This window comes from Priapulus caudatus, unplaced genomic scaffold (genome assembly GCF_000485595.1).
Source record: "Priapulus caudatus unplaced genomic scaffold, Priapulus_caudatus-5.0.1 Scaffold785, whole genome shotgun sequence".
Classification (NCBI taxonomy): domain Eukaryota; kingdom Metazoa; phylum Priapulida; class Priapulimorpha; order Priapulimorphida; family Priapulidae; genus Priapulus; species Priapulus caudatus.
The window spans coordinates 9649-28756 of record NW_014577846.1 but is presented as its reverse complement, the minus strand read 5'-3'; the positions used below and the strand labels follow the sequence as shown (position 1 = coordinate 28756).

The window sequence follows — 19108 nt, the reverse complement described above, 5'->3', positions numbered from 1 at the left end:
GAGCTTTACTATACATCCCAGCGGTGAAGTGGGCGTGAGGTGGGCACAGGTGGGGTCATCACTATGCAATCAATACAGACGTCATTCATTGCCATTTGTAATCATTGACGGAAACACACGAGTTTACCGAAGTTATAACACTTTTTAATAACAAAATACCAGATTTTACCGCTCATTATCTCAGCGTATGGGCATCGTAGGGACATGCGGTTTGTTTATATGAACAAGGTAGGACAGCTGATCAATAATAATGGCAAAGAATCATCAAATAACACAGGAAAAGTTATTTTAATTCAGACTAATACTGCAACATGGTTTCAGCATTTTACCGTTGCACGCTCTCCTTCTTTATATGCTTTGATTATGTACCAAGCAAACAAACATTCAACATAAAAGGTGATCTCCACACAAAGCAACCCGCAGCATAGTAGACACCATGCTGAATTGTAAAAAGACCCCCTCAAAAAAAATTTAACACTACTACTTCAAACTTTTCAGCCTGGGTGCGGTGAGAGTAAACAAATATTTTTTTTTAATTGTGGCCTGGCACATTTATTTTAGTATTTCCCTCTATCAGTCTATATTATAGGTTTCGACCCTTTAGATATAGGTTTGACTGAACAACACAAATTTAATTGTGTTAATTGTTTCTCATCAAGGGTAAGGCTGACCGCTACCAAATAAGTCCCAGCTTTGTCTGTCTGTCAGTCGATCCATCCAAGTAGAATATATACTACATCACTACTACTATATGGTACCTGATTAGTTGTCCCAGCTTGTCTGTCAGCCCATCCATCCAAGTGCAGTATACTACCAGCATCTACTATATGTACCCGATTAGTGGTCGCCAGCTCTTGTCTGTCAAGCCGCATCCATCCAAGGTGCCAGTATACTACCATCACTACTAAACTATATGCTTACCTGATTAAAGCGTCACGCTATGTTGGTGAAAGCCTTGTAGGTACCTCAGATCCTCCACATGTGCCTGAGATTCCACCTTGCAGCCGACTGAGGAGATGGCGCGTGTTGGGACAGAAGCGCCATCTCCTTGTACCACGATTGCTTAACGTTGCCGTAGCGACAGCGGGTATTTGCGATGGAGAAACAAAGGAGCACACGTCTGAGCTGCAACAGAAGACAACGATCTCGGTTGTATACGGCTCGCGTGAGATCGACCGTGCCTCAGCTAGGCAACAGGACGTCTACCTCAAACCTAAAATCACGTTAACGAACAGAATGCAAAATTAAGTTACTCACAAAATGCATCTGTGACATGTGCTGTAATTTTACTATAAAAAATGACTTAAAGTGACTACGTCACGAATTTTCTATGGTAAGGGAATTTTTTTACATTAAAAGTAAGAACTAACGGGACTAAACGTATCGTCAAATTCTTACCTGATAAGATTGTTTCTAAACTAGTTAAAAATCCAAAAAACCTGAACGATTTGATATTAGCGTTCCTAACATTAATTGCTTGCTAGGTGCTATGTATGAGTCACGAGTGTAGGTTCACATCGAACAATATAGTAAAATAAGAAGTAAAATGCAGCAATTTAACCATAAAAAGTAAACAGAATTACTTATATTTTGTGAAAAAGTGGGAATATATCTATATTTTTTTTACAATTTACGGTGATGTAATCACTTTAACGAATGGCATCAGCAATTCAATAAATTCAGTAATTCGGTAAAAGAAGTGCTTACTTTCCATAAGCAAAACGACGATCTTTGTCATGATCACCAAATGTATCCCAAAGTCTGAGTGAACAAGAAATACCATCTACTGTCTGGAATGATCTTTCCAATACCTAAAACAAATATGTGACAGAAGTATAGAATCACTAAATCTATCCCAGTCTCTAACTGAACAAGAAATACTATACTATCGATGTCCTCCCAGTACATGAAACAATGGTACCAATAGAAAACAAGAGCAATCGGAGATAGCAAACCTCCGCCACAGCTTAACAGTCCCCCCCACCCCGTCTTGCTAGTACACCCAATAGATTTAGATAGTTTAATGAAATTTTCAACAATTTGAAAAAAAGTTTTTTTATGAATTTTTAATGCGTCCGAAGTCTTCCCCACAAAAAAATAAAGAAAGAAAAAATAAATAAATAAAAAAAGATCCTGGATCCAGATCTGGATCCGGATCACCACCAAAATCTAATCGATTGGTTGTTGGCCAAAGACCAACCCGTCCAAAAAATGTCATCAAAATCCGTCAGTAACTTTTTGAGATATCCTGTTGACAGACAAACAAACAAACCAACAAACAAACTAACACGGGCGAAAACATAACCTCCTTGGCGGAGGTAATGATATGAATCTGTGTACCATACCTGTCTTTGTATGCGGTACTGATCGATGGCCCAGACTGTTGGTACATGCGGCACTATGAGCTGTTCTAGTGTCACCCGCGTGTCACAGGCCCTTGCGCAGATAAGGCGCGTTTTACCTGCACGTAAAACATCACTGGTCACATGCTAAGGTCAAAACCGTACACATTTACTGATGTTAATTGCATTAAATGTGTGCTTGAACATGTAGACTTTATTATATATTATATTGTATTTTTTTTCATTGGCCGGCACACTCTGTGGACGACTAGTTTGACTGAGTCAGTCAGTGCCTTTGTGTGACTTTTGTTCTATGTGTATTTTAAGAGCAACTACTCTTATACACATGACGCCAATCAATTTGGTGCACAGTGACACAGGGCATATTGCCCTTTGATCATTGCTATTCACTTCTTGCAACCAAGAAGCATAATGTGGATCATCCATACAGGACTTTCAAAATTGACATATGACTCATGTCTCATTCAGACTGCTATTTGATGAAGGCAGAGCTTTCAGAGTGATAGCGAACCATCTTTAAACTGCTGGCACATACTCAAGTCACTGATGTAATGTTTTACCTTGAATGTAATGTAAGGTATTCAAACATTCCTCATGGCATATTTAATGAAGGTCATTACCATATCAGGAGTGCATAATATTAATAACAGAGTGCTATATATCAGACTGTTAAGAACAGCTTGTTCTGTTGTTATGTCCTACTTCCGGTCATATGTTATAAGCAACAGAGTTACTGCTATAGCATGGTCGCTACATAATAGGTCCAGTTTGAAATCTTCATGGGACAGCAAAGCCAGTGATTGTAAATGTAACTGACCACCAGGCTGTGCCAGTCTTCGCCACATTCTAATAAATGTGCCAAGGTATCCGCACTTGTTACGCGTTCAGTACGGCTCCCGCACGAAACAACGCCCGCTAAACCCCCTGGGGGGGGACCGCCACCCGCGAGTACCTACCCACAGCAGTACCTCCCACGACAACAACACCCTAACCCTGACCCCCCAAATACCTACCCACAGCAGTACCTCCCACGACAACAACACCCTAACCCTGACCCTGACCCCCCAAATACCTACCCACAGCAGTATCTCCCACGACAACAACACCCTAACCCTGACCCTGACCCCCCCAAATACCTACCCACAGCAGTACCTCCCATGACAACAACACCCTGACCCTGACCCCCCCCCCATTACATACCCACAGCAGTATCTCCCACGACGACACACTTAACCAGCTCATGGTGAGCCTCTTCATAGTCCATCGTACACCAGGATACATTCCTGCAAGACAAACCGGTGGCAGTTAGCAGCTCGTGGTTAATATCCCCACGGTGAGTAGAGAAGTCACTAAACCGAATACAGATGGCCATCGGTCTGGTCTTTCGGCAGTTCATTACCCCGCTTGCTGTACTTCTTAGAGAAATCTATCACAGATAAACATGTTGTGTTGGCCGATGGCTCGCTAGGTATGTGCACCACAGTAAAGTTCGACAGCAGTGTTTGTAAACTGTGGATGCATAGTACTTTCTGTGTAGTATGGGGGGAGGGGTTGTAACATTACTGAGTGGTATTATTTAGCCAAAATATGGATCTGGTAGCCTGTGAATGCAGTCAGGATCAATAGCTTATACGTTAATGTCACATGGGAGAAGCACCTAATACTAAGACCCAAGCATTAGCTTATCATATTACTAGCAGAATTTACAGACACATAGTATCAGAAGTAGATAATAGGGAATCTATTATTCCCTATTATCTACTTCTGATAGTATGTAATGCACTCTCCTGCTATTGACCACAGGGAGAAAATTGACTGACAATCGTTAAAAATTAATAAGTATTATAATCTAAACATTATATTATTACTGTGAAGCTTGCATATATTTTCTTGGCTGAGAGTAAGTGTTCAGTAAATGGGAAGTATAAGCCTAACATCATATGGCATTTACAGGTGCTGCGAGTATATGTAATTTCCAGTTGAGCACACCTGTAAAATTATTTATTTGCGTGTGCGGAGGAGGCAAAGCATTGTTAAAACTATAGCAACAATATGTGCTGTAAGCCCTATTGCAGGTGACTACGGTACCACCCCCCCCCCCCCGGAGGTGACTACGTAACAACCATGGAAACATGGATGTTTGTAGTTGTTGTATAGTGAGGGCTCTATATAATTACCACTGATACCTATATCTATATGCAGTGCCAATGAGTGCAAAGCCGTGAGCTGATATTGATCATCATAGGGGTCCGTCCACTGGTTTTGTGTGGTTGTTATATAGTGACCTCCGTTAGGTAAAACAGCCCACCCAATCCCTGTCAATCATCAGTCACAGGTGCCAGCAGGATTCTCCCCAGGATAAAATTGAAACAGGGGGGAGGGGGAGAAGGGGGAAGGGAAACTAGGGGGTCCGGGGGGCGTGTTTTTTACCGTACCACTAATGCGTAAAATCGCCACCACACCATAGACGGTATTTGTTACTATAACACTTGTATATAAGATAGCCGAGTCGTTGGGGGGTCTTGGACTGGACTGGTCGAATGGGAATTCTTGACGATCGATTCCCGCGCTGTCAAACTTTTATTGTGGTGGAATTTAATCGGGGCCGAGGTAATTTTAATGTGGCACAACGATTGAAACGGGGGGGGGGGGAGTTTTCCCAAACGGAGCAGGCGCGCCCGGTTTGCGCAACGTAGGGAAGGGCCTGAGTGGGTGGGGGGTTCAATGCCAAACTGAGAGTACTACTGTACTAGAGAGCTTATGCTGATCTTGTCCCTTTACGTATTGTTTACGCATATTTTGCCCTTCCACCATTACCAAGTTCACCAACCTTTTTGATGACAACTGATAATTCTTTCCCCCGGTTAACCACAGCAGTTCCTATGCATCGAGATAGGCAGATAGCTATATTTGTGCTCGCCATAGAATAAATAACAGTAATCGCACTGAAACTAAGTCTCGTAGGACAGTGATGTGACAAGCCCATCAGGATGAAAATGTTAAAGCATCACTCTAACATGAATGCTACAAATACACCCAGGTGAGGCGACACAAGCTTGTAACTGTGTGCACGCACCCACAGTTAACATTTCTCCACCGAGCTCATTATTACAGGTTATTAAACCTTAACTCCACTCATTACAGGGAGCATAAATTAATTGAAGCAGAGCGAGTAAACATCGTATATGATTAGGTGGCTTCAACGATACAGCAAGCGATTCTGTCAAATCACTGCAAAGACGATTAATCATTTTCAGCCAAACCGACCGATGGAAGCCATTCTCTCTCGATCAATCATAGTAATTTTGAGCAATTTCGACACAGTACTCACATCCTCTAAAGGAATAAAGTGCCAAATATGTTCCAACTTCACTTTAATGATTACCACACAACTGACGCCAACACAGGCTCTTCTCTGACCAGATTGTTTGTAATCATAAATGTTTGCTCTCAATACCTGCAATTACATTATTAGTATGCCGACTGGAATCACTACGTAGAACCAATTTCTACCTCGGACTGTCTGATATATCGAAACACGGCAATACGCCGATATGAGCATTGTGTGGCTTACTAAGAAGCTGCGTAATCGATAAACTATTACGTAAGTATGTCACATTGAATGGCTGTAGACACTCTGATCCACACACACAACCTCGGCCGCTAACATGTACGAGCACCACAGAATGCATTGTCCAGTCCTGCTTGCCACCTGCCCCTGACAGCTACACTCAGTGGCTGCACTTGAACCGAATCACGCGTGCACTTCGCACAAATAATCGAGAAAATCTTTTATTATGAAGGCGCCCTCTAATGGTGCCGTTACTATTGTGCTAGCTCGATATTTGTGCACACGCATTACAACCCAGTATTATCACATTAAGGTTGTTATCTGCCATGAACCTGATGACAATGGGCCGGCTACGGGGATGGCTACTCTGTTACAATAAGTGCAACTACTCATGCATGACTGTTCGAAAAACGGGACGAGTTTATTATATAATAAGATCCTCCACACGAGTTTATTATATAATAAGACCCTCCACACGAGTTTCCTAGAATACATTTTGATATTTATAGCTAAGCAGTGTCAGTCGCCTTACTTTACAAATAGCAATGAATGAAGCAAAAGAGAGTAAAACACACCTTTATTCCAAAAAACGTCAGCAAGATCATCCAGAAAGATCTGTCCCCTTGATTTCCACCCTGGTGCTTATTTTCTTGCTAAATGACAAATATCTGAAAGCAAATTAATGAAACATATATTGATCTCCTCATAACTACCAAGACTCGGAATTACCATTTCCTAAGGAAAATGTGATGAACTACCATGCCTCGATTAAACAACATTCTGCAATACACATCAACACAGACAAGACAAGCAGTCACAATTGGGTTTTCAAGTCACACTTTCAAACTAATTCCTGTGGAAGCCAACTTTGAAATGGAATGAAAGGCAAGCCCCACTGATTAAAGTAAAAGAAACATCAAAGTGCATTTCCTTGGGTTCAATTCCATCAAGATAAGCACTAAGACTGAATACACATCACTTCAGCTTAAAAAAACATCAGGCATATATATATATATGTTTACATTGTAATTTGTATATTTTAGTACAAATAATAACATGAAGTACACATACAGACAGATAAGTTAAACTCTGGTATCATTACAAAGGGATAGTGATTCGTTGAGGAGAATCGATTTCAATTGAATTCACTGCTATCACTCTGCCTAGATAGCAGACACACTTTGCACAAAACTGGGGTGGTACGTGCCCCCACCACCCTCTTTTTGGAGTGTCCTCGATAACAGCTTGAACCTTTCTCTCCTGCCAAACGACGAGCAACAATCAGGTATAGCTAACGAGATAACGACGCAGGTACGGTGTTGCCGTGAACATGTGGTCTAGCCTAGCTATTGATCCCCTCGGCCGTTGCCCGCCGCTCCATCGATTCGCTCATCTGAAGACGCAGGTAGGTATAGGCGACTCTGTAACGGTACGCAGCTTACGCGCCTCGGCTGTTGCCAAGGGACCCGCTGCAGCCTGTTCATGCACCCACGGACACATGTCAATTTTCCTGTACACATCTTATCATATCGGCTTAATCCTCATGTAATATGTTTAACTGGCACTCTGCCACGTCGGCCTACATACGACGGCACTGAACCTGTACGATGTCCATCAGGAAGATGGCACATACTACCTACGATGTACAGCTTCGGTTTAGCATCTTTCATGCGAGGTGACAAATTCTTGCTAGTCATCACAAAATGTGTCACAAATGAATGATGCTATCACAAAAAAACTTACTATAACACAGGTACATCAAATATATATATATGTGTTCACCGAAGCACATGGCTAGTCCTCCATGTTGCTTGTTCTTATATTAACTGTAAACTCTAATTTCTAGCATACATAGTGAACAGTACTTTTGAAACAAATACACAAATATACAATAAACAGGAACTCACAGAAAGGTTTGATCTACGTTACACATTTTCAAGCTATCCATCTGGAAAAAAATACTGCAAAAATAATCGTTTTAGTTAGGCTTAACTTAAAGTTGACTTCTCTATTTGTTCAAATCACACTTTACAACCAGAAAAAATTAACCTGTCTAATTTCAGTTCACTAAACAAAAGTATACGACTCAGTGACTTAACATTGTTTGCTTACAAACTGCAGCTTTTTAAATTTCAATGAAGCTATACTCTCGTATTAGATCTCTACCAAGTACAAACCGTATAATTTTATTTTTATTTAACTACAATCAACGCATTTTGTTGTCATGGAATAACGCAATATTACCACTTCTCAAGTTCTGTGTCATTCACTCCACAAGAATTTAGTAGCAAACGTATTTGCGTGTTTTTTCAGAGCTATACATTCTAAATACATCGACTGAATAGCACGTAGTTCTACACAAAATGTGTAAATTGCACCAGTCACACATACACGACGCACGGCACGCGCACTGAAAAATTAGCAATTTTGGCCAGTGCGTTGTCTTTCGCTGCGTGTGCGTCAGCATTCGTTACTCGCTCGTCGAGCGCGCTGGACCAGCGCTATGCATTCGTTGGCATTCGCTGTGCGCGGAGCCCGGCGCATGAATGTACACACCAGAAGGACGCCAGACACGCGCAGAGCGCGCTGGACCAACGCCAGACACACGCGGTGTACACGCTGGGTATTCGTTGTATGTTCGTCAGCTGAGGTGTAGCGAACACCTAGCGCACACCTAGCGCACACCTAGCGTGCTTCTAACGCATGTCCAGCGAACATGCAGCGAATATGGGCGTGCTGAACGAGTCTGTAGCGCGGCCAACGTTCTTCTGGCGTGTTCCTATCGTGTACGCAGCGTGTAGCCATGGGGTATATAAACGGGCCCCGCCCCCACCTCCTCATCATCACTTTTCCTCCGACCCTCATGGGTGATGACTGAGGTTCCTGCTGATCGTGTCTAGAAGAACCACCTCAGAAGATGGAGGATCACGACAGGCTGCGACTACAATACGAAATCGCGGTTCTCCAACATCAGCAGAACCTCATGGAACTGGCTCTTCACCAAGTCCATGTCATCAGGAGAAAGAGAAAGGGAAGAGGTCAACGGAGGTTCTGGGTCCGACCGTGGATCGGTAGGCGACGACAGTTTGGCCTGTATGACCAGCTACTTGTTGAACTCCGTAACAAAGACCAGGCAGCCTTCAAGAACTTCATGCGGATGCCCCCCCAAGATGTTCGACGAGCTGCTAACCAGAGTGGGTCCGAGGATCACCAAGCAGAATACAACCTACAGAGAGGCCCTCGACCCTGGCCTGAAGCTTGCCCTCACTCTGCGGCATCTTGCCTCTGGGACCAAGTATCACTCAATGTCCTATGGGTGGGTGGAGGGTGCCTCACAACACCATATCCCTGCTCATCCCAGAAGTCTGCCAGGCCATCATCGATGAGTACAAGGATGAGGTGATAAAGTGTCCCACCACTCCTGAGGAATGGCATGCCATATCTGACAAGTTGATGGAGAGGTAGAACTTCCCCCATACCTGTGGTGCACTTGATGGCAAGCACGTCAACTGCAAGTGTCCTCCAAACAGTGGTTCCCTATACTACAACTACAAAGGGTTCTACTCCGTTGTCCTCATGGCGCTCGTGGATGCTGATTACAAGTTCATCTGGGCAGACATCGGCGGTATGGGATCAGCATCAGACGCTCAGATCTACAATGCCTCTGAGCTGAATAAATGCATTGAAGATGGTAGTCTAGGCTTCCCTGATTCCGATCTTCTTCCCAACGACAACCAGGATGTGCCCAACTTCTTCGTCGGCGACGATGCCTTCACTCTACGACCCAACATGATGAAGCCGTACAGCCTCCGGGGTATGACGCGGCCGGAGCGCATCTTGAACTACCGGCTTTCCCGAGCCAGGAGGGTCGTAGAAAATGCCTTCGGCATCCTGGCCAACCGTTTCCAAGTTCTCCTGAGCACGATCAGCAGCTAGCCGAAACAGTGCTGTTCATTCGTTGGATTTTTTAACATGTGCGCCCTGCATACGCGCAGCGCGCTAGCAACACGCTGTGCATTCGTTGTCAACTCGCTAGCTTCTCCCAAATCCTGACAAAAGTTGGGCGCACAACGACGCACTGACCTTATTTTCCATTTTTCCAATGCGCGGGCCGTGCGTCGCGTATGTGTGACTGGGCCATAATGCTTGAAATTACAACCATACACCTGCAAAACCATATAAGATCATACTATAAATAGTTAAGTGGATTTCTAAAACTGTTCCATTATATGCTAGAAACATGTCTTTCCACCCAGAGGAGATTGCACACACATAGGAATAAGTGATAATTAAGTGATTCTGAATAATGCTTCCCCTCCTTCTATCCACTGCCTACCATTCGTGGTATTACAACATGTACAAGTCATTAATCACACATTTCCTGCTGCTAATACGTATGAAGTTTACGTTACAGACTTCTAACAGTTGTTCTTTTTCGCCCCCCCCCCAAGCATCTCTGCACTCATCCCCTACGTCAACCCTACGTCAAAAAATGGGCCTGAGTGAGGCAAGCTGCGGCTGCATTGTTGATAACTCAGAGATTACAGTTACAGACTAGAGTGAATCCTCAAGTCCCTGAGGATCAACGTTGTTAGGGACTTGTGGGCCTATAGCCACTAGCACTTGTGGGCCCATAGCCACTAGGACTTGTGGGCCTATAGCCACTAGGACTTGTGGGCCCATAGCCACTAGGACTTGTGGGCCTATAGCCACTAGGACTTGTGGGCCCATCAACCACAAGCACTCGTGGGTCAAGCCACTGAGCACTGTGGCCTCGTCAATGCTAAAGACTTGTGGGTCCAAACACACACCTGTGCTTGTATAATCAGTCTAGTTAAAAACAACAAATTTCACAAAATCATACAGGTAGAGCTATGAAACCAGCTCTCACCTGCAGGGATAGTGCATCACCATAGTATATGATTCAGTTATGTATACGTCTTTGGAGTGGGGGAGCAGCAAACTTTCAAGCGTATAAAGTTATAAACTCATTTTTTCTTTACGTTAGTACAAGTATGCAAACATTCAAAATTCTGCAAAAATATCACGTTTTCCCCAAAGTAAGAAACACAGGTAAATCAGATGGAATCAGCAAAAGCAGGAGCAATCTGATAAAATAAAAGCAATTTGCAGTGTTTCCCCTGGCAAAAAAAGGTCTGTGAGGTGGTAATTTGTTTTTGGTGTGTTTGCGCATTTCGAGATCCTAGCAAAGCGAGCACAGCAGGTGCACAGGTGGCAGAAAATTTTGAACACATGGTGCAATTTGGTGCATTCTAAACTATTATTTCGATTTTAGTTCAATATAGTGTAGTTTATTGATGGAAGAACAGTGATTTTCGTCAGAAAGGCGGTATTTTGGACAAATTTCTGTGTGGCGGCTGAGAATTTGAGAGGCGGCCCGCCTCACTCCTGTCAATGCAGGGGAAACACTGCATTTGCACATGCTTCTGCTTCCTCTATGAACCTTCAGAATCGATGCATCAATAACGCTTCGTCGAACCTCCAAAGCAGCTTCAGTCAATCTATTACAATTAAGCTAATGACACAATCAATTCCTACACAAACGCCTTGACGTTCTAGTAAAGTAATTAATTGGAATGTAATATCGCAGAAGCTTCGGATTGAATAAAATAAAATAATAGCAGCTTAGTGCATGTCTGCTCCTGTATCAATGATATGATCACTGGTATGTGTATATGATCACTGGTATAATGTACCATGATCATGTATGATGTATACATGATAATAAATGCATACTATAAGTGGCACTGTGATATTTATTAATTACATAAAACAAGTGCCGCGGAGCAACAGCGCTCATCTCACGTCTACTGCGGTGACTCTGTGGTGGAGTGGTGGGATTCTAGTAAACCCTGTTAGTCCCAAATGTGTTCACATACGCGCCGAAACAGTGGAAGGCACAGGGATGGTATCAGGAACCTTCTCGAAGGAATGTTTGTTGGGATCGTTATGAAAGTTGCCACGAGATGGCACGTACGTTTAAGTGTCTTAAAACGATCATTGCGAGAATTTTGCTCAGAAAAACTAAATATAGCTGAATCACCTGACAGCGAAAATATCACTGATTACACCAACATTCAAAACACCAATATTTTATGCAGTTATAGCATAGAAAAATTGATTTGACCACATCATACCAGCAATACATTTTTTCGAGTCAAGACTTTCAAAAATCACAAATGGCGTCTCAAACAAGCAAACATAATTAAAACAAAGGGGCATCTATTTGTGTGTGATAAGTATTCTCGCTGGCGGTACGCAACGAGGATTTGATCCACTTCTCTCTCCGTCTTCGTTATAGTCCCTATACTACTAGGACTATAATAGTACTAGGACTATAGTACTAGGACTTTTGAAGACTAATATTTATGAGGTTACAACTTACACTCTTGTTTGTGTTACGCTACTATGCACCTCTGTGTTTACATCTGACCAAAAATATCTCCGGTGCGATTTTTGCATTACTGTACCCTTGACGTCTCGCGGTACCGCGAGAAAGTGCGAGACATGACAGCGAAAATCAACAAGAGAACGCAAAATTGTAATCGTGCATGATTTTGTCTTTGCATGCGGTTCTAAGACATTTTATTGGTATTTCAAACAATTACTGTTACTCAAGCAACAACGGTAGGCATCATGAGAGTGAGAATAAACACTAAAAAACGCTGAAAACAACTCGCAATGATCGCTTTAAGATTAAAAATGGAAGCTCCCATCCTACGTAGTAGCAACAACTATTTGCAATACAGAATAGGTAAGCACTCATCCATTTATCTACGCAAGCCTACAGGCTGAAATAGAGAGCTGCCACCTGTAACTAATTAGCGCAGGCAAAAACTACACAGTACTATCACCACCACATGCACTGGCAGTGGCTACTGGCAGTAGCATAAGTTACATGTAACACACTAACAGTACAGAATGCCATAGAAATTATACGATTTAAGGAGCATAAACCCTCTTCAACCAAATTTAGCTTTTGCAATTTCACTGTGACATTGTAGCCTCATATTTCCAGGCATGTATAGATTCTACTAGCAAACCCGGCAGTCAAATTCTTTCTATACAGTGAAACAATCCATGTTTAACACCTCCTGCTGAGGGTCAAAAGGTATGCCGACACTACTCTTCGCAATGTCAGCAGGAAAGTACATTTCATGGTCCTCTTGCAATAAAGCCATAAAAATGGTAGTCACTGCTGAACACAACAAGTTTTTCAATTATGCTTCCCCGTCAAAACCAATACGTCTTCAGAAAATGTCATAAAATCTGCCCTGTGCGCCCCAATTGACCTTTGACCTTGTGACCGTTCCAAATTTCGGCAGCAGGTGATGGCTATTCTTTACCATGAATCTATATACACCCGACTATCACGAGCCTAGATCGAGCCGTTTAGATTTATGCCCGCAATTCCTGCATTTCCTCGCCCATATAACCTTTTAAGTTAAGAGGGAATGTTCACCTTCTTTTACACTCTTGACCTTTGACAACGACCTTTGAACCCCCAGCTGTCGACATCGCAACTCGTTTTCGATTACCCCTCACGTCCCGACTTATGAATCCGTAACGTTCGAGCGCCGTTTAAGATTTGTGCCCAACTGCTGACCAGGACGCACGCACGCACGCTCATGCGATTCTACAAGCCGCATCTGACTATGTCAGATGAGCTAAAAATAACGATTCATACTTTTAAAAATATACATATTAAATTCAAATATAAAAACTACTAGATACTTATGAAACTACCTAAATATAATCAAGAGCTCATACTAGAGATCTCTATTATGAGCAGCAGCTCTTGATATAATGTAGGCCCTATCTAATAAAAGACGCATTGGGCTGTATACTGAGTATCTTGTGGAAATTATGTTCATGTTAAACCTAACCAATTCATAGCAAAGATCTGACCAACCTCTACGACATGCATCACCACAATGTCTGCAGACTTTAGATATAACGCCCATACAGTAGACAATTTACATGCTCTGATTACTGCTGAGCCTTCAAGCTTTCAATGAAATTAGCTTCCCTAACACGCAAGCGCATGAATGCTGGTGTGATAGCACTTATAACATTAGCAGATACTGTGAGCTTCTCAGATTCCTTTATTATACATGTCCAAAGATCAAAGTACAGCTTACATGACTCTGCAAATGCACTTACACTACTTAAACTCATATATACGTGTGTCCCTAAAGAATCCCGAAACGAATTTGCCACTTCTACATCCACCTACTAAGCGATGTTCATGACTTTTGCATTGCACAAAGCATTACAGAAATGCTTTAACATCCATCTTCTCTAAATGTAGTTGCATAAATTTGATAAAACAGAACCCTAACCTCGTATAACAAGCCATAAATCCCCGTAGGTTGTCAGGTATTACTAGATCAAACCCTACGTGCAAAATAAAAATTTTATAATCAATAATCAAATGAAAAAATCGCAGCAACCCCCTTCCACATGAATGCCTCTGTTCATGAACTCATCCGTATATAAACCAAAAACCAGTGCAACTATAAGCCAATTACACTAGAACCTATTATCTTTTAGTTAGGAGCAATTGTCACTTGGCAACTAAACTATCTTCAGATAGCAAATAATTATAGGCGATTATAATATGTGTCGAACTGTAACGAGTGAATGATTCATGTTTTCCATCTATTGCACTGAAATGCTTAGGGCAGCACGGGGCAAACATTGCTTCTAAGAAATGTAAAATATCTGATATATTGCTCGGTGTACGTCTTAAAATTACTAACGTTGTTCATAATTACAGTTAAATGACAGAAAACATTTATGGATTCTTCAGAATGTGTTCAACAACTGGAACACTGACTCAATAACTGCTTGACAATTAACAGAGACATTAATTCTATGTAGACCAATCATGATGAATGTCAAAGGAGATCAGATAGCTGCCATCCTTCCATCTCATTCCCCATATCTAGTCTCTCGTGTAGGCTTGTGAAATACTTCACATTTCTCTATCACAAGCACATCGGCTAGCAGCACTCACATAGTGATGCACTGGCTGCCTAATCCATAAAACTCTTTCTACATGCTATACATTGAACCGCTATGTAATCTCGCATGCTGCCCTGCCAATCTCCTTCGACTGCTCGTTTGGCGCTTGTGCAGGGGAAGGAGATCAGCTCGCCATAGAGCCACGGTAAATACATGATCCTTCACTGTTTTCCCCATGTTTGTCTACTACTTGTGTGTCGCACGGCCTGCATCAAACACAGTCGCCTCCCATCAGACTGACACGGGTAGATCAATGTACGAGCTCAGCTAATACTCCTACTTACCACTGGTCTCCAAATATTGACTGCTGAAGGCAACCACAATTACTGAGGGGGAAGGCTTTACCGTGTGCGATCTGCCTTCAATTCGGTAAAGACACTACGTACATGTCATACCTCTTCTGCCTTCTTTGGCAGATGGCACATGACTCGTGAATTTCAATTTCCCAACGTGCGTAGCATATATAGTATCAAGACTAGAGCTAATAAATACAAATAGGTATTTATTAGCTCTTGATAGTATTGATGGACCTCCCTCCAACCCACCCAACACACTCAGATAAATAGCTCGCGCGTGCAAGAAACCGCACGCAATCCTAGTGACGCACTAACGTATCAAAACAGAATCTTCACTTGTAAGCAGATCGCATATAAATTACCATTCACGAAACGCCAACTAATTAAAATGGAAGGAACATTTGCAATAGGTCATTATATTTAGCAGAATGCACACGCTTATTGCAGCGCACTTGATACGAATTTTATGTAATCATGCTCTCTAAATTAAGATCACGGCACACTTATAAATGGTGATTTATTGATGATAAGATGATAGATGGTGATAAAATGGAGGTATGGAACAGCACACATATACATGTAAATCTTACCAGGAGAACATAAGGGTACAGGAAAGCCTCAGACCTTATCACCAACTGGTATGCAATCAAAATCATTGTCTAATGACATACTGTGAATGAATGCACCCGTGTTTACACAATTAATCTCTTTCACAATGAACGTGTAAGCAATTTTGTCTTACCAAGACTTCCATCCCACAGCCTTAATGTTGTAGATAATAGTATAGCTGCTATCCTTGTCGTCAGTGGACAAAGATGCTTACATAGACCAAACGTGCACTCAAAACGTTTTAATAACGCATCACAAATTCAGGGAAAACTGCCATTTTGTTAAAAGACTTCATAGAAGTGCACGAATCCTTCCCATAATGCAAATTATACAAAATCTTGTATATATAAATATATCTAGATACTATGCACAGAACATTATTACCTCCGCCCACGATGTGATCGCTCTCGTGTAGTGTGTTAGTATGTTCGCGCGATCGATATTAGTGCGTCGAGTCAGCAAGCGAGCGAGCGGCGAGCCAGCTCGTAACACATACATGTTACATGCTGGCGGAGGTATGCACTCTCCGTGAGTGCCCTCTGTCTAGTTTTTAACCATGTGAAGATATTGCATACACCAATTGATTCACAGAGACATCTGTGCAATAAAGAAGACAATGTAATGCAACTGCGCATCAAGGCATCAATGTTCCATTAAAACCAACCTTAATCCAACACACTGTCTGATTTTTTCCATACTTATTGAAAGTTGATGCCCATTTACAAATGTAAACACAAGCATGCAAGCACACACATGTATGCAGATTCACGTAAAATAGGGTAAGCGGTAAAAATAAATACCATCAAGAGAGCAACAAGAGAACAACAATTAAACAAGGAATCAAGACATGCCAGCATAGTGAAGTTAACAATTTCATATAAAATCATTTAGTGCACATATAAATGCAATCTATCATCATTTTAATGCATCAAATTGAATACGGTGACATAACCGCTGAGAAAATTATGAACTTTAAAATAACAACATTATTCCCTTAAGAAATGAACATGCATACCAAATCAGCAGCAGGATGTCTAGACGGGGGGAGGGGGGATGGCCATTATCCCATATCTTCTGCTGCACCCCTACATCATCGAGCCTCAGCTACACAGGTACAGGCATGCACTGGCAATGTCCCTGTTCCTTACCGATTCATATTGATTAGCGGTAGCCGAGAGCGTGGGTAACACATAACCAGCCACGTACGGGCCACGATGTTCATACAGCCTCGCACAGCATTCATGAATGGCTGTCAGGATGAACGAAGAGAGCATGCGCCGCGTGCAGTCACGTCGCCTGCTCAACGTGCGCATGCACTCCACACCGAAGCCACAGTCAACAAAGCTGTGCATGAATGAAGTATTGACTTTATACTACAGACGTCACTCTTCGTGCGCCTCAACATACGATAGGAATTTTAAATATGTTCCGATTGACGAAACAGTGTGCCAGCATTTCTGTTATAATTTTAGTTCGACTGTAACCTCTACTAGGGGGTACAATGCCTGGCATGCATGCTCAACCAAAAAAACAAACATAACCGGCCTAGAGAGTCTTAGAGATTCCTAGAGAGTCCAGGACCTATGAGTGTGTACTTGTTTTTTTGCATTAATCAATTCAAACTTACTGTAATATATTAATTCAAGCCATGTAGATTGTCTAGTCCCATATCTTGTATACCGCATCCTATATGGCACACATGTCAGAGTTAACTGCTGCAGTGTATACGACAGACTGTGTAACTCACAATTTATGATACCATATGTTCATCTAAACAAACATGAAATGTTTGGAATGGACTATAATTATCCTTTTATTTAAGCAGTTACAGTTATAGAATGGGATTAGATTATATCATAGGGGTTGGGAATTTGGAATTTTTAGAGTTCGATGGATTTTTTGGTTAATATGGTGCCAATGAGACAGAGAGAAAGACAGAGAGAGAGAGACAGAGACAGAGAGAGAGAGAGAGGGACAGAGATAGGAAGACAGAGATAAATAGGAAAGATAGATAGAGATTGATAGAGAGTGTGGGAGGAAGATAGGGAGGGAGGGAGGGAGCGAGGGAGAGAGGGAGCGAGGGAGAGAGAGAGGGAGAGAGAGAGCGAGGGAGAGAGAGAGGGAGAGAGATTGTCTGACAGACAGAAACAGAAAGACATGACGAAATAAAACGACAGCAAGAAGTCCAGGTGGAGACAAAAAGGCGAGGACGCCGAAAGAGAGAGCGGGAGAGAGAGAGAACAGGGGGAGAGAAGGTGGAGGGAGGCACTACAGCACATGTATATTACAACATATACGTGTGCGTGCGTGCGTGCTGTAGCCTCAGTGTGGTGGGAGAGGACTTCACCCTGCTGCCAGTGGAGGGGGGAGGGGAGATGCAACAAGTTCAACTACTAGTACTAGTTCTACCTAGCTAGTTCTAGTACTAGATATAATTATTTAGCTGAAAAGAGGAGGGTTCAGTATAGTTACCGCGCATCTCATTACGTGGCAAGAAGTGAAACGACGTAAAACAGTCGTACGCTAGAGGGGATATCGAAGCTGGGGGTCAAAGGTAGTGATGTCACGATCATCGATTATACTCGATCATCGGTTGAACAGTGGCTCGAACCAAGCGCTTAGTGATGTCACGATCATCGATTATACTCGATCATCGGTTGAACAGTGGCTCGAACCAAGCACTTGGTTATCAAAATCCATAATCAATTTCATAAAAAAAAAAGTTGTCCCTTCACTTCAGTAGTACCACTACAATAGTTCTAGTGCTAGTGCTATAATAGGCAGAACTAGAATAGTAATATAATACGTAGGAGTAGTACTAGTAGTGTAGTAGAGTGCTGAGCAGGAAAAAAAAAAAATTATTTTTCGGGGGCTACTTTTCAAGCTCGCATGCATGAAAATAGCACTCTAAAATTTGGTTTGCATTGAACTCTATGCAAATTTACGGGGTCTCATTTTGGCATTTCCGGGGCTCTTTTTGGCATTTCGGGGGCTAAATCGCCCCGAGCCCCCGTGTATTTTTTTCACTGGTGCTGAGACAGTGAGAGTGAGAGACAGGCCACAGGAACTTGGAACGTCTCAATAAAAAAAAAAAAGGTAAACAAGTGCCGCGGAGCGACAGCGCTCATCTCACGTCTAGTGCAGTGACTCTGTGGTGGAGTGGTGGGATTCTAGTAAACCCTGTTAGTCCCAAATGTGTTCACATACGCGCCGAAACAGTG

General features: G+C 42.4%; 2 protein-coding genes across 2 annotated transcripts in view; one reads left to right on the top strand and one right to left on the bottom strand.

The window, feature by feature from the left end:
* LOC106813510 (rho-related BTB domain-containing protein 1-like) overlaps positions 1 to 19108 on the bottom strand; it is a 42963-nt gene that overhangs the window by 18211 nt on the left and 5644 nt on the right. Inside the window, exons 2-6 of the mRNA XM_014817655.1 lie at positions 6510 to 6602; positions 3564 to 3646; positions 2346 to 2461; positions 1708 to 1811; positions 1055 to 1125 (exon numbers count right to left, since the gene is read on the bottom strand). Coding sequence (XP_014673141.1) covers positions 1055 to 1125; positions 1708 to 1811; positions 2346 to 2461; positions 3564 to 3627 — 355 coding nt within the window. The 5' untranslated portion in view covers positions 3628 to 3646; positions 6510 to 6602. The remainder of the gene's footprint in view (positions 1 to 1054; positions 1126 to 1707; positions 1812 to 2345; positions 2462 to 3563; positions 3647 to 6509; positions 6603 to 19108) is intronic.
* Positions 9511 to 9870, top strand: LOC106813509. The gene has a single exon (XM_014817654.1). The coding sequence runs from the start codon at positions 9511 to 9513 to the stop codon at positions 9868 to 9870; it is 360 nt and encodes a 119-aa protein (XP_014673140.1).